The sequence below is a fragment of the Bufo gargarizans genome, chromosome 4, assembly GCF_014858855.1.
Source record: "Bufo gargarizans isolate SCDJY-AF-19 chromosome 4, ASM1485885v1, whole genome shotgun sequence".
In the NCBI taxonomy this organism is placed as follows: Eukaryota; Metazoa; Chordata; class Amphibia; order Anura; family Bufonidae; genus Bufo; species Bufo gargarizans.
The window spans coordinates 27265861-27282402 of NC_058083.1; the positions used below are offsets into that span (position 1 = coordinate 27265861).

Here is a 16542-nt window from a genome sequence, read left to right on the forward strand (position 1 = left end):
ACTCTAAACACCTTCAAAAGATTCCTGAGGCTTTTAAAAACTCCCAGCCTGGTTCATTACTCCAAACCGCTATCATGGGTAAGACTGCCGACCTGACTGTTGTCCAGAAGGCCATCATTGACACCCTCAAGCAAGAGGGTAAGACACAGAAAGAAATTTCTGAACGAATAGGCTGTTCCCAGAGTGCTGTATCAAGGCACCTCAGTGGGAAGTCTGTGGGAAGGAAAAAGTGTGGCAGAAAACGCTGCACAACGAGAAGAGGTGACCGGACTCTGAGGAAGATTGTGGAGAAGGACCGATTCCAGACCTTGGGGGACCTGCAGAAGCAGTGGACTGAGTCTGGAGTAGAAACATCCAGAGCCACCGTGTACAGGCGTGTGCAGGAAATGGGCTACAGGTGCCGCATTCCCCAGGTCAAGCCACTTTTGAACCAGAAATAGCGGCAGAAGCGCCTGACCTGGGCTACAGAGAAGCAGCACTGGACTGTTGCATGTCATTCGGAAATCAAGGTGCCAGAGTGTGGAGGAAGACTAAGGAGAGGGAAATGCCAAAATGCCTGAAGTCCAGTGTCAAGTACCCACAGTCAGTGATGGTCTGGGGTGCCATGTCAGCTGCTGGTGTTGGTCCACTGTGTTTTATCAAGGGCAGGGTCAATGCAGCTAGCTATCAGGAGATTTTGGAGCACTTCATGCTTCCATCTGCTGAAAAGCTTTATGGAGATGAAGATTTCATTTTTCAGCACAACCTGGCACCGGCTCACAGTGCCAAAACCACTGGTAAATGGTTTACTGACCATGGTATTACTGTGCTCAATTGGCCTGCCAACTCTCCTGACCTGAACCCCATAGAGAATCTGTGGGCTATTGGGAAGAGAAAGTTGAGAGACGCAAGACCCAACACTCTGGATGAGCTTAAGGCCGCTATCGAAGCATCCTGGGCCTCAGCAGTGCCACAGGCTGATTGCCTCCATGCCACGCCGCATTGAAGCAGCCATTTCTGCAAAAGGATTCCCGACCAAGTATTGAGTGCATAACTGAACATAATTATTTGAAGGTTGACTTTTTTTGTATTAAAAACACTTTTATTTTTTTGGTCGGATGAAATATGCTAATTTTTTGAGATAGGAAATGTGGGTTTTCATGAGCTGTATGCCAAAATCATCAATATTAAAACAATAAAAGGCTTGAACTACTTCAGTTGGTGTGTAATGAATCTAAAATATATGAAAGTCTAATGTTTATCAGTACATTACAGAAAATAATGAACTTTATCACAATATGCTAATTTTTCGAGAAGGACCTGTATATATTAATATATATATATATATGCATATGTCCCAGCAAAGTCTAATGAGACACTCGTCAGGAGCAATACTACAGAAATACGTGGGTGTTTAGATACGTGGGTGTTCCAGATGAGCGTCTTTGTGCAGATATTATATCTCCCAGCTTTCAGCACAGGTTTCTTCTCCTGTAATGAGGGCTGTTTTGCTGAGGAGCATTGCTTGGCGGAGAAGTGACTACAAACTATCGGAAGATTTCTTCTCTGTGGCCGCTGTATTGATTACTCTATGCAGCGCTAATGACCTGTTATATAGCAAATATCTTTTTAGGAGGGTTGTGTATGTAGGCTTGTCCATACGACGGAGATATGTTCTTAGATTTCTATGGAGCTATCCTATGTCCTTGGGAATTTCAGGACAGATTATATAAGCGTGTAGCAGGGGCGGATTAAGTGCATGATAGGCCCGGGGCTGTCTACCCAACTTAGGGCCCCCCCCCCCTCCATTTTAGTTTAGTTTTTTTTTGTATGAAGAGGCTGCGGTGCTTCATGGGCGCCACAGTCTCTTCTTAGGCCATATGACATCTTCAGACTAAAAAAGAATACCCCAAATTGGGTCCTAAACTGAAAAATTTGGTCGCCAAATTTAAAATACATATAATTGTAATAAAAAAGACATAGAGAAGAATACAGCACCACATACCTGTTACATCCAGTGACATCTCCTGTCATGTAGACCTTCTCTTTCCTCTTCTCCTCCATTTGACCCAGACCACTATGGCAAATTCTTTCAGCCGCATCTCGTCTCTACAGTTTGTAACACAGACATGTTAGATTTCTAAATTTTTCCATCAACCTCCTCATCCTGGTGTCCCCACAGTGTCATCCTGCCACCCCCAATACTGTGCCCGTTGTGCTCCTCAATGCCCCAGGAACTATACTGCTGAAAAAATAGTGACCCTGATAGATATAATTGGGGTAATTTATCAAACTGGTGTAAAGTAGAACTGGATTTCCAAAAGAGCTGTCAAATATGAAAGGTGGAATCTGATTGGCTGCTATGGGCAACTAAGCCAGTTCTGCATTACACCAGTTTGATAAATTACCCCAAATGTTCCTATAGTGTCCACAGCAGCTATAATGTCCCCTAGAGACCCCCAGTAATAATACCACCCTCTATTGTGCGCCAGGTAATAATCCCTGTATAGTGTCTCCAGAAATAATAGAATTGCCCCTACAGTGCCTTCCCAATAGCAACACCCCCATATAGTAATTTCCACCACACTGCCCCCACATAGTAATCCCCCCATAGTAATTTGCCCCCACACAGTAATTTCCCCCAAACTGCCCCCATATAGTAGCTTGCCCCCACACAGTAATTTGCCCCACACTGCCCCCACATAGTAATTTCCACCACACTGCCCCCACATAGCAATTTCCCCACACTGTTCCTACACACAATAGTTTTCCCCACACTGCCCCCCCATAGTAATTTGCCCCCACACAGTAATTTCACACAAACTGCACCCATATAGTAGTTTGCCCCCACACAGTAATTTGCCCCACACTGCCCCCACATAGTAATTTCCCCCCACATAGTAATTTCCCCACACTGTTCCCTCACACAATAGTTTTCCCCACACTGTCCCCACATAGTAATTTCCCCACGCTGCCCCCACATAGTAATTTCCCCACACAGAAATTACCCCACACTGTCCCCACATGGCAATTTCCCCCACACAATAGTTTCTCCCACACTGCCCCCACATAGTAGTTTGCCTCCACATAGCAATTTCCCCACTGTCCTCACATAGAAATTACCCCCACACAATAGTTTCCCCCACACTGCCCCATATAGAAATTTGCCCCCACATAGTAGTCCCTCCCATAATAATTTGCCCCCACACTGCCCCCACATAGCAATTTGCCCCCACATAGTAGTCCCTCTCATAATAATTTGCCCCCACATAGCAATTTGCCCCCACACTGCCCCATCTAGTAATTTGCCCCCACATAGTAGTCCCTCTCATAATAATTTGCCCCCACATAGCAATTTGCCCCCAAATAGTGTAGTCCCTCATAATAATTTGCCCCCACATAGCAATTTGCCCCCACATAGTGTAGTCCCTCACATAATAATTTGCCCCCACATAGCAATGTGCCCCCACATAGTGTAGTCCCTCTCATAATAATTTGCCCCCACACAGCAATTTGCCCCCACACTGCCCCATCTAGTAATTTGCCCCCACATAGTGTAGTCCCTCTCATAATAATTTGCCCCCACATAGTGTAGTCCCTCTCTTAATAATTTGCCCCATACAGCAATTTGCCCCCACATAGTGTAGTCCCTCTCATAATAATTTGCCCCCATACAGCAATTTGCCCCCACATAGTGTAGTCCCTCTCATAATAATTTGCCCCCATACAGCAATTTGCCCCCACATAGTGTAGTCCCTCTCATAATAATTTGCCCCCACATAGTGTAGTCCCTCTCATAATAATTTGCCCAATACAGCAATTTGCCCCCACATAGTGTAGTCCCTCTCATAATAATTTGCCCCCATACAGCAATTTGCCCCCACATAGTGTAGTCCCTCTCATAATAATTTGCCCCCACCACTGCCCCCCCCCCCCCCCAGAGTAGGCACATGAAATAAAAAAATGAACAAAAAATGAAAAGATAAATACTCACCTATGTCCAGGGCCAGGCGCTTGCTCGCAGAGGAAGGCGGGATGAGTCAGGCGCGTCACAGTGCTGCGTCCCGGCACAGGCGCGCGATGACGTCATCACGCACGCCTGCGCCGGGATTTCACTACCGCATAGGACTCAGGCCTACAAGGCCTGAAGCCTATGGCGGTGACCGGCGACGGGACAGGGAGCTATGCGCTCCCGTGCCCCGCCGCAGTATGTGGGCGTTCGGGTCAGCGCTGGGCCCCCCAGCGGCGCTGGGCCCGGGGCTGCCGACCCGAACGTCCCTATTATAATCCGCCACTGGCGTGTAGAGCAGTGCATGTGCCATACAATCCTTCAAGAGTAAATAATCTGTCAGGAAGTCAGCATGGCCCCTGCACCATTCCCCACACCTGTTGTTTCTTCCAGGCCTTCAGTGATACAGTAGACTCCACAAGAGTCTAGAGATCTAGCCATGCCGCCCATTGACAGTGGTGACCAGTGCTAAACAATAACTGGGACAAAACTTAGGCTGGCAGATGAGCTGAATAAAATGTAGTTATGGCAGTGCCATGCCTAAGGTGTTTGGCACCTTGGGCGGGTCCTTTCTCTGGCACCCCCAAAAAAATATATTTTTTTTACCTCCTCACAGTAGTATTGCCCTCATTGTACAACCTTCACAGTAGTTTTGTACAGGTGTGTGCCCCCTCACAGTAGTTATTTACACATTATTCCCTCTCCCAGTTGTTATGCCCTCTATGCGCTCCTTTCACAGTTGTAACGCCCTCTTTGTGCCCCCTTCACAGTAATAATGCCCATTGTTCCCCCTTCACAGTAATAAGGCCCATTGTGCCCCCTTAATAGTAGTGCCCACTGTGCTAGTAATGCCCTCATTCCCCCTCCATAGTGCCGACTTCACATAAAAAATCCACATTGTGCCCCTTCATAGTAATAATGCCCATTGTGCCCCTTCACAGTAATAATGCCCATTGTGCCCCCTTAATAGTAGTGCCCACTGTGCTAGTAATGCCCTCATTCCCCCTCCATAGTAGAAATCCCTATTGTGCCCCCTTCATTGTAGTAATGCCCTCTGGCTCTATGCTCCCTCCATAGTAGAAATGCCCATTGTGCCCCTTCACATTAGTAATGCCCTCTGTTCCCCCTCTATAGTAATCAAGTCTTCTGTGCCCCCTCCATAGTAATAAAGCCCTTGATGCCCTCTCTGTATTAAAAAACAAACAAACACAGTAACTACTCACCTTGTCCCGTTCCTGAAGCTCACAGTCCTCTCTTCCCTGCAAGCCCAGATCGCTCTGCAGCACTGTGTGGGAGGAGCTTATGCAGACTCCTGGGCTGCAGGTTCCACCCACACAGGCTGGCAGTGTGATCTGTGTCTGTAGGCAGAATGGTGGAGTGAGGGAAATATTCCTGCTTCACCATCCTGTGTACCGGCGGCCTGATGGGGGGGGAGCGCTGGGATCTGAGCAGTGAGTGACAGGACCCAGTTCCCTGCGCTCCAGCAATGAGCTCTTCCATCTGTATTGATGGAAGCCCTCATTGCTTCTGGCACCCCCCTGAGAGCCAGCATCTGGGGCGGACCACCCCCACAACCCCCTTCCCCCCTTAGTACGCCACTGAGCTATTAAAATCTGCCATTACATTTTAGATCCATGCAAACGTAACTGTGCTGATTGGACCTTCCTGGTGTGTGGAGCTGGAGAGCTGTGCTGTGTGTTCTGACCAATCAGATGTCTACCCTGAGTCCTATACACAGATTGAGGCAGAGACTCCAGCATCATCCCCCTCCTCCACCTCTGACTCCTCTTAGTCTTGTCAGAGAATGCAGCATCATCCCCCTTCTCCCGTCTGTCTCCTCTTAGTCTTGGCAGAGAATGCAGCATCACCCCTTCTCCCTCTCAGTCTCCTCTTAGTCTTAGCATAGACTGCAGCATCCTCCCTCTTCTCTGTCTCCTCTTAGTCTTGGCAGAGAATGCAGCATCCTCCCGTCCTCCAAACCCTCTGTCTCCTATTAGCAGCACCCCCTTCTCCTCCTCTGCCTCCTTAGTTTTGGCAGAGAAGGCTGCATAATCCCTCTCCTCCCTTCTGTATTTTTTTAGTGTTGGCAGAGACTGCAGCATTCCCCTCCCCCCTTGTTTCTCCTATCAGTCTTAGTAGAGACTGCAGAATCATCTCCCTCCCCTTCGTATTTACTATTAGTCTTAGTAGAGACTGCAGAATCATCCCCCTCCTCACCCACTGTCTCCTATTAGTCTTGGCAGAGACTCCAGTATTATGCCATTTCTCTCCCTCCATCTTCTCTTAGTCTAGGCAGAGACTGCAGTATCATCCCCCTCCTCCTCCTCTGCCTCCTCCTTGTCTTGGTAGAGACTGCAGCAATATCCCCTTCCTCCTCTACTGTTTCCCGTTAGTCTTGGCAGAGACTGCAGAATCATCCCCCTGCTCCCCTTTCCTCGCTATTTAGTCTTCAGTCATATTTAAGGCAAACTTTTCAATTAGTTTACTGAACATTTTATAGAAACCTCACTGAATATTCTACATGAAATAGTCTTCATGACCAATTCCAAGAAGACATTCAGTTGTCCCCATGTTGTAGGACAAGATAAAAAAAACTCTGTTTTTAAGTGTAAGATTAGGAATTCTTGGCAAAATGCACAGGACACTCTGCTCAGATCAGCCCAGTTGTCTGTAGTGATAAGGTGGCCATAGTTCAGAACTTCCTGGAGAAGAATCCTTGCAACCTGTTGCAACCTTTAGTATGGAGTTGATGAAAACAGGTGCTTTATACGGCAAGGTGCCATTAATAGACGTACCATATGTAGTGGACATTTGTGGACATTTGTCCTTACAGCTACTACGCACTTGTACCGTTTCATATTGTTGAACTGCATTTATATGTTTATTGTAATATATCCTGTCCATTTACACTGTTATTACACTATAGCTGAACTGCACTGTGGAAAGGGTTAGTTGCACAGCCGGATAATACTCAGAAACTTTATTACTTTCTAACTATGCAAAAATTTGGAGGGAAAAAAACAGACATACTGACCTTTTAATTGTCTGGTTTAGCTCTGATGTTTATGTCTAAAGACTTGTTAATGCCTGGAAAAACTGCTTATTCATTCCCATAGACTTGCACTGAAGCTCTATGCAAATTTCTAAATTGTTACAATGTTTCTGCTTAAGCTGTGCTTCTCCACTTCACCCCTCCCACTCAAAGGTTCTAGTTCAACTACAAACCGTATACAAGTAGAGCACCCAGAGCCCCTAGTTGTCGGCAGATAAGGATCACTGCTTAGTAGGACAGACTCTAACAGACTGCATGAGTGACCAGAAGACACAGAGATAGGAATGCTGAGCTAAATACCCCAGGTTACCATCCCATTGACCAGGGCTCCAGCTGAACGACTGAGCTAACAGCCTTGTCTGTATTATTATGCACTTGAGTTGCTCCAATAAAGAAGCACACTGGTTTACTGCAGACCCTAACTCTCAGGACTTATTTCCCATTCGGGTGCACCACATCTTACCATCCCTTCCAGAGAGCAGCACATGTGGTGACACTTGGTAGGTGTCCGAGAGACCCAGCATCGCATTGGGGGCCACCTCAAACTCGGCCACCACTGCATGTATATTATAGAATTGCTTATGATGTAATTCCCTAATATCTGCCCATGTCCAATTACCAGTAGGGAATGGTCCAATACTTGGAGCCCTAAACCTTTCCAAAATAAATGCTCCTGTGCAAGGTGCTGTATTTCATATCACAATGCCAGTTGATAGATCTGTCAACATGGTGCCTGCTTGCCAGTTCTCCACAACTATTTGTTCCACCAGCTCCTCAGTAGTATAGTAGAGTAGTATAGTAGACACCACAGGAGCCTAGAAATCTAGCTATGCTACCGACTGACAGTCGTGACCAGTGCTAAACAACAAGGACAACAATGTTTAGTAGACATTCAGAAGAACTAGGTGAACTGATGGTAGATGATCTATTTCACCTATTTCATATCTCAAGGCCAGATGACCGGGGTTTCAAACCTCATTATTTCTGGACAACTTTTCCAAATATCAGGGACAGTCAACAATTTTTATATGAACACATAATCTTCATGATTAACCTATGTATAAGTGATCTCAGTCTACAGCACAGAATACTGATAGGAAGGCATAAGTAGCATTTACTAGAAATGGTAAAATGATGGTAATTATTATCTATATTACTCCAAGTTCACAATAATTACCAACACATATTAGACCATATTATTTATCTATTAGTTCTATATCTATTATTTAGCTATCTCATAGCGAGCACCCGAGCACAATGAAAGTCAATGGGAGAACCCGAGCATTAAACCAGGCACCCCCTGCTCTGAAGAGGGGAGGGTGTCTGGTTCATAGGAAAAGGTCAGAAATTTATGGAAACACCACCAAAATGGTTTGGGAACAGCATGGGGAGGATGTCTGGATGCATCTTGGACTCCCAGATTGCTGCTGGGAGCGATGTTGTCCGAGTAGTACACAACTTTTACAGACTGACAATAATACGCACAAAACCGAAGATAAAATAAATTTTAGAGGAAAAATGGTTAGGAAACATTCTTTCCTGTATATTTACTTGTATATAAAGTGCAAGTGCTGCCAAAAATTACAGTGAAGAGGCACTCTGATACAACCTGTATATCACATAAAGGAGGGCCTCATTGACATTGTGGTACAATTGTTCATGTAGTGGGACTCCTACACTCATAAAGCCTATGCACTAAGTGCAAAGGGCTTCCAAAAATTACAAGGAACTGGCACTCCAATACACCCTTTATTACACATAAAGAAGGGCATCATACACATTTGAAAAATTATGATTGATGGCCTGCTGGCGACCCTCAAAAACATTAGGAGCAAGGGCCTGCTGGTGACCCTCTAAAACATCACGGGCGAGGGCCTGCTGCTGAGCTGACCATCTAAAACATTATGGGTGAGGCAAAGGAAAGAAAGCCAGCTCACCTCACATGTCCAATGTAGCTGTGCACGGGGCGGACCCAAGTCAGTCCGTGTAGTAGATTCAATTGAAAAAAGAGGCTCCAGCACCAAGCGTGGACGTAGAAAATTCCCAATCTTTATTCAGCAATATTCCATATATACAGCAATCAGTGGCACAGGCTCCCGCTTAATCCCAGGCAATCAACGCGTTTCGGACAGAAGTGTCTAAGGACACTTCTGTCCGAAACGCGTTGATTGCCTGGAAATAAGGGGGAGCCTGTGCCACTGATTGCTGTATATATGGAATATTGCTGAATAAAGATTGGGAATTTTCTACGTCCACGCTTGGTGCTGGAGCCTCTTTTTTCAATTATGGGTGAGGGTCTGCTGCAGAGCTGACTCTCCAAAACATTAGGGGCAAGTGCCTGCTGCTGATCTGAGCATCGAAAAAAATTATGGGTGAGTGCCTGCTGCTGAGCGGACCATGGAAAAAATTATGGGCGAGTGCCTGATGCTTAGCTAACCATTGAAAAAATTATGGGCGAGAACCTGCTGGTGAGCTGACCCTGTAAAACATTATGGTTGAGGGCCTGCTGGTGAGCTGACCCTCTAAAAGATTGTAGGTGAGGGCCTACTGGTAAGCTGACCCTGTAAAACATTAAGGTTGAGGGCCTGCTGGTGAGCTGACCCTCTAAAACATTATATGCAAAGGTCTGCTGGGGAGCTGTCCCTCTAAAAGATTGTAGGTGAGGGCCTGCTGGTGAGCTGACCCTCTAAAACATTATACGTGAGGGCCTGCAACATTAGGAGCGAGGGCAGACTAATAAGCATGTTGATATGATGGAGGAGGAGGAGGACGAGAAAAGGAAGATTGAACCATATACCCTTTTTTGTGGTGGAAGGGGTGCATGGGAATACAGTGTATTCAGTACATTATAATAAACACATTTAAAGTGCCTTTATGTTCAGCTGCTTTCCTCTGGTGGAGTAGAGAAGTCAGGGGCAATCCAGGCCTTGTTCATTTTGATAAGAGTCAACCGGTCAGTATTTTCAGTTGACAGACGGATGCGCTTATCAGTTATTATGCCCCCAGCAGCACTAAATACCCGCTCTGACAAAACACTGGCGGCAGGACAGGCCAGCACCTCCAAGGTGTAGAGTGCCCTCCTTGTGACACTAGGCCGCGCATCAGGGTGAGGGTGCTGTCAGGGTGTCATGAAACTGTCCCAGGCTTTGGAGAGTGTTGCCCTGCCTCTGTTGGAACTGCTGTATGTTCCCCTCATCTCCCCTCCTCGGTTGCCCAAGGAACTACGTACTCGTAGCCAGCGTTGGCAGCTGGAAATTTTTGGAGCAATTTTTCCACAAGGACCTTCTGTTATTGCACCATTTTGATCGTCCTGTCCACCACAGGAATGAGAGATGAGAAGTTCTCTTTGTAGCGGGGATCGAGAAGGGTGAACAACCAGTAATCGGTGTTGTCCAAAATGCGTAAAACGTGTGGGTCACGGGAAAGGTAGCCTAACATAAAGTCAGCCATGTGTGCCAGAGTAGCAACAGGCAAAACTTTGCTGTCGTCATCAGGAGGATGACTCTCAATCTCCTCATCCTCTTCCTCCTCTTCTGCCCATCCACGCTGAACAGATGGAATTAAACTTCCATGGGTAGAAACATAGAAACATAGAATGTGTCGGCAGATAAGAACCATTTGGCCCATCTAGTCTGCCCAATATACTGAATACTATGAATAGCCCTTGGCCCTATCTTATATGAAGGATGGCCTTATGCCTATCCCATGCATGCTTAAACTCCTTCACTGTATTTGCAGCTACCACTTCTGCAGGAAGACTATTCCATGCATCCACTACTCTCTCAGTAAAGTAATACTTCCTGATATTACTTTTAAACCTTTGCCCCTCTAATTTAAAACTATGTCCTCTTGAAGCAGTTTTTCTTCTTTTAAATATTCTCTCCTCTTTTACCCTGTTGATTCCCTTTATGTATTTAAAAGTTTCTATCATATCCCCTCTGTCTCGTCTTTCTTCCATTTCTTCCAAGCTATACATGTTAAGGTCCTTTAATCTTTCCTGGTAAGTTTTATCCTGCAATCCATGTACTACCTTCTGTAGCAGAAGCAACCGCCTCCTGCTCCTCCTCCTCCTCATCATCATCCAATTTGCACTGAGAAGACGAACTGAGGGTGGTCTGGCTATCACCCTGTGTAATGTCTTCACCCATTCCCACCTCTTCCACATGCAAATCGTCTGCCTTAATTGTGAGCAGTGAGTAGACACAGAAGTGGGATGGTTATCCTGATAATAGCGTTATCGCCACTCACCATCTGTGTTGATTCCTCAGAGTTTCTTAAAACCTCACAGACGTCAGAAATCCATGCTCACTCCTCGCTTGTGAAGAGCAGAAGCTGACTGGAAAGGCGACGGCCATGTTGCAGCTGGTATTCCACTACTGCCCTCTGCTGCTTACAAAGCCTGGCCAACATGTGGAACGTCGAGTTCCAGCACGTGCTCTTGTCACACAACAGTCGGTGAGCTGGCAATTGCAAGTTCTGCTGCAGCATTGACAGACTGGCGGAAGCTGTCGATGACTTGTGGAAATGGACACACGCGGCGCACCTTCACCAGTAGCTCAGGCAAATTGGGGTAGGTTTTGAGAAACCGCTGAATCACTAAGTTGAAGACGTGGGCTAGGCATGGGATGTGTGTGAGCTTGCCGAGCTCCAAAGCTGCCAGCAAATTATGTCCATTATCAGACACAACCATGCCTGGTTCTAGGTTGAGTGGCGAGAGCCACAGCTCAGTCTGGTCCCTTATCCCCTGCCACAGCTCTGCAGCAGTGTGCTGTTTGTCACCTAAACAGATCAGCTTAAGCAGGCCTGTTGCCGCTTCCTCACTGCAGTGCTACACTGCTTTTAGCTACTGACTGATGGCTGACTGGTACTGCAAGAGGATAATTCTGAGGTGGAAGTGGTGGAGAGGAGGCAGAGGAGGAGAAGTGGCAGGTTGGAGCCACTAACGTAGGTGGTGGTGTAAACCCTGATGGAATTAGGGCCCACAATCCTTGGTGTCGGTAGCACCTGTGCTATTCCAGGGTAAGACTCGCTCCCGTCCTCCACAACGTTCACCCAGTGTGCTGTCAGGGAAATGTAGTGTCCTTGGCCGAAAGCACTTGTCCATGTGTCAGTGGTTAAGTGGACCTTCCCAGTAACTGCGTTGGTACAGGGTGATGTTACGGGACACATGTTGGTGTAAGGCGGGCACGGCACACCGTGAAAAATAGTGGCAGCTGGGGACTGCGTAACAAGGGACGGCCACTGACATCAGGATGCGGAAGGCCTCAGTGTCCACAAGCCTAAATGGTAACATTTCCAGGGCCAGTAATTTGGAAAGTTGCACATTTAGTGGCCTGTGAGTGGGTGGCTGGGTATTTGCGCTTGCGTTCAAATGCCTGGGATAAGGACATTTGTACGCTGCGCTGGGACACGAAAGTGGATGTGGTTGCTGATGGTTCTTGCAAAGGTCCAGGTGCAGGGCGGGATGCATCCGGGCCTGCGCCTTCGACAGGGGATTGGCCAGCACATAACAAAGGGAAAGAGGAGGCAGTGGTGTGACCCCCAGACACAGATTGTAGACCCAGGCATTCGGCCTACCTATTACGGTGCTTTGCTGCCATGTGGCGGATCATGCTGGTGGTGGTGAGGTTGCTAGTGTTCACACCCCTGCTCATTTTTGTATGGCACAGGTTGCAAATTACAATTTTTTTGTCGTCCGCACTGTCCTCAAAAAAGTTCCAGACTGCTGAACACCTACCCCTTGGCAAGGGAGATTTACGCAAGGGTGTGCTCTGGGGAACAGTTGCGGGCCTGTTTGGTGTGGTCCGGCTTCTCCCTTTTGCCACCCCACTTCCTCTTCCAGCCTGTTGCGGTGCTGCGAATCCCTCCCCCTCTGTACTGCTGTCCTTGCTTGGCTTGCCACCTTCTCAGATTGGGTCAGTGACTTCATCGTCCACCACATCCTCTTCCACTTCCTCACTCTGCTCATCCTCCTTACTTGTTGACCTAACAACAACCTCACTTGTTGACAACTGTGTCTCATCCTCATCATCAACCTCTTGAGAGACTAATTGCCGTTGACTTATTGGCAACGGTGTCTCATTATCAGAAACACTCGTGAAACACTCATTGCTGTTCCCCACCGTCATCTTCTTGTGACTGTGGATGCTTAAGAGTTTCGTAATCAAGGCACAAGATCTCATGTCCCTCTTAAAGTGGGCTTGTCGAGAGGCCCAAATGAAGGAATGGCGCTAAAAAGAGCTCCTCGGAATATCCGAGGGTGGGATCACTTGTTTGGCAAGACTCTCCATGGTGGGAGGAAGGAGGATCAGGGTGGCGATTGTGTTGACCAGACTCTTGGCTACCGAGACTGGACTTGGTGGAAGACAGGGTGGTGCCTTAACCGACTGAAAGCATTATCTGCTGAAATCCAACCGACTACCTGGTCGCACTGGTCTGACTTCGAGAGCGTTGTCCTGTGCCGCCCTGCAAACGTGGACATGAAGCTAGGTATCGTGGATGATTGTTTTTCTTGTGCTCCCGCAGCAGGCACAGTTTCAATGCGGCCTCTGTGTGCACCATCAGCATCACGGCCACTTCACTGACCCTTACTGCTCGCCTTTTTCATATTAAATGTTATTTATGCTTGAAAGTATGTCACATGTATAGTAGCATAGGATTTGTAAGTGCATGCGCAAGAAAATTAAAAAAAGTATTTAGGGAATGCTACAGGTATTTTGGATGTGGAAACGTTACACAGGAGAAATATCGCAGATAATGTCGCTGATGTCAGCAGCGGCTAATATAAAATTCCAGGGAATGTCACAAGTATTTGGGATGTGGAAACGTTACACAGGAGAAATACCGCAGATAATGTCGCTGATGTCACCAGCGGCTAATAAAAAAATTACAGGAAATGTCACAGGTATTTGGGATGTGGAAACGTTACACAAGAGATCTATCCCAGGTAATGTCACTGTCCTCAGCGGACACCGTCTACGGAAAAAGTACACTGGATGTCACAGATATTTTTGGGATGCGCACACGTTACACAAGAGATGTAGCACAGATAATGTCGCTGTCTGCAGCGGCCTAACTATTGCACGTTGAATGCACGTCCTTAAAAAGACTTTTGGGTCTGTAAAGATTTAGCAATTTAGTCCAGGTTGCGCAAAAAAATTATATTGCTGCTGCCACACACAACAAGGACCACACTTAAAAGGACTTTTGGGTCTCTGACAAGTTTTTAAACTTACAAAAAACAAAAATTTCACTCCCTACACTATCTTTCCCTTCTTTAGCACAGCTCTCTCTGACTAACACTGAGCCGAACACGTGTCATTGGGTGCTCTATAGCACCCGATGACACGTTCCGGCCAGCCAATCACTGTAATGCCAGTAACCAACATGGCTACGGCATTACAGTGAAGGGCAGTACTTACCTACGTAGCAGCCAACAAACGTGCGGGGAGGAGACTCGAGCATTGCGCTCGAGCACATGTGGTATTCGGCCGAACTGGTGTTTGGCCAAACATGCTCGATCAACACTACTATCTATCTAATTAAAAGATATGTAGACTGTAGTATATATAAAATAGCGGCTCACCCTCTGATTAGTCTGGATATGGTGTATACTATTTTATATTTTTAATAAACATATATGTATTTGAGATATGAATAATGTTATTTAAGTAATTCCAAACAGAGAGTGCATGTCTAGAATATTGAATATCTAACCTGAGAATATTGAGGTCTCTGGGTTACTCAAGATGAAGTGTTCCTATTTACTCCATTAATTAATTAAAAGATATAACGCATCAGATAATGGGTCATGCAGGAAAGTCTGTTTATAAATGATAAAAAATGTTTAAAAAAATGATGACCATTGTAATTAAATGGAAAAATGGAAATTGCCATTAAAAGCAAATTGAGTTGTCTCCGGTACATGATGTCCTTATTATTTACAGCTCCTAATTATAACTTTCTAGTGATTGGCATTCCTGAGCTGCATGAACTCCAGTTCAAGTATGAAAAACATTTTAATGTTTTCTCAAATAAAAATAAATCAGGCCTGTTGTTAAATGTTCACAAATATATACTGATGTTACATATAAAAGAGATGCGAAAGAGATAGATATTAGATAGATAGATAGATAGATATTAGATAGATAGATATGAGATAGATAGATAGATAGATAGATAGATAGATATTAGATAGATAGATAGATATTAGATAGATTACATTACATTTCAATACCACTACAAGTGGGTTGTCCCTGTGTTTTTCTATGGATTGCTATTTTCGTTGTGCATGGTAAGTAATCCCCCGGTCTTTGCCCACCTTACATTTCCACATGTCTAGCAGGGACTGCACAGCAGATAATAAGATTACGTTACCCAGGACCAGTGGTACTCCAAGCCCAGCGGTATGCCAGCTACTGTCAGTCTTTTGTCCTCTAAGTGGTCTTCTGGGAGACTGTCCTGGCTTCCCTTCTCTGGATGCTCTCTGGACAAGTCTTCTTCAGAGTGTACCTTCATGCTGGGTGGGCTGCAATCTCCCCAGTATTTTTGCTGTGATCCAGCATCCTGCACTGAAGGAATTGACAATGAAGACTCAGGGTAAACGTACTTACGCTGATCGTGTTTGCTTGCTAATTTTACCTGCACAAGTTCTTGGAATGGCAGCTAACCCAGAAATCTGAGACAGACAGCTAGAACACTCTTCCCTTACAACTGACTCTCAAAGTATTCCACTTCACTGACCTGCTCGAGTTCATACACAAAGCATGGGCTGAGGAGCTCACAACACAGCGACTTCTTTCATCTAGCTTTTTCAGGGAGGTACTGTATCTCCACATATATCATAGTTTGAGACAGCTGCCACCCTGCCGTGTATATATGACCCACATACTAAGTCCAAGCTGACCTGGTAGACTGTTTAAACTTTCCATGCTAAGCTATGGTGGGCTGGCTGGTCATATGCCCCTATGTTGGATACCAGAAGAGTTCCCCAACAAGCCATTCTGGAAAGTCAGGGTACTAGATACAGGCCTCAGGTGACAGAAAGCTTAGCTATCCCTCTGCTTCAGTTTCTTAGCAACCACCTGACTTCCTGTCTGGGTGACCACCAATTGAGAATATGAAGCTACACGTTCTGAAGTGGTCGTGTCCAGTTGTCTCTACTGTACTCACCTACGTCCTCTCACATACTTTTGGGGCATTTAAGCCTTGCCTCTTTCCTACTTCTGGGCAGAGTTTATAATATCCACCCATTTTTTCAGCCAGGACAACAGGACAAGCCAAATTTGCCAGTATTTTGGAGGGTTGACATCTATACCTCTCAGCAGGTTTGAACACTGTGTTCCTGGGGTTGGTACATAATGCTAAATACTGTCACTTGTTACAGTGTAAAAATAGTTTTGCCAGTTGAGGACAGACCAAGATTCCTTACAGTGGTGTGTAATCTGGAGTTCTCTACTCTGCTACAGGTTAGGAGTTTACTGCGTACACTTTATTATTGGGT

The 16542-nt window shown here is 46.0% G+C and overlaps 1 protein-coding gene across 3 annotated transcripts in view; it reads right to left on the bottom strand.

Annotated features, from left to right (window-relative positions):
- The window catches only part of LPIN1 (lipin 1), a 190710-nt gene extending 174384 nt beyond the window's left edge, over positions 1–16326 (bottom strand). Inside the window, exons 1-2 of one of the 3 annotated variants that reach the window (XM_044289257.1) lie at positions 16212–16326; positions 15417–15605 (exon numbers count right to left, since the gene is read on the bottom strand). In XM_044289257.1, the coding sequence (XP_044145192.1) occupies positions 15417–15557 (141 nt within the window). In that variant the 5' untranslated portion in view covers positions 15558–15605; positions 16212–16326. Of the gene's footprint in view, positions 1–15416; positions 15611–15680; positions 16187–16211 lie in introns of those variants that run through there. The other 2 variants (XM_044289255.1, XM_044289256.1) reach the window with 2 other exon arrangements.
- Positions 16327–16542: the final 216 nt, after the last annotated feature.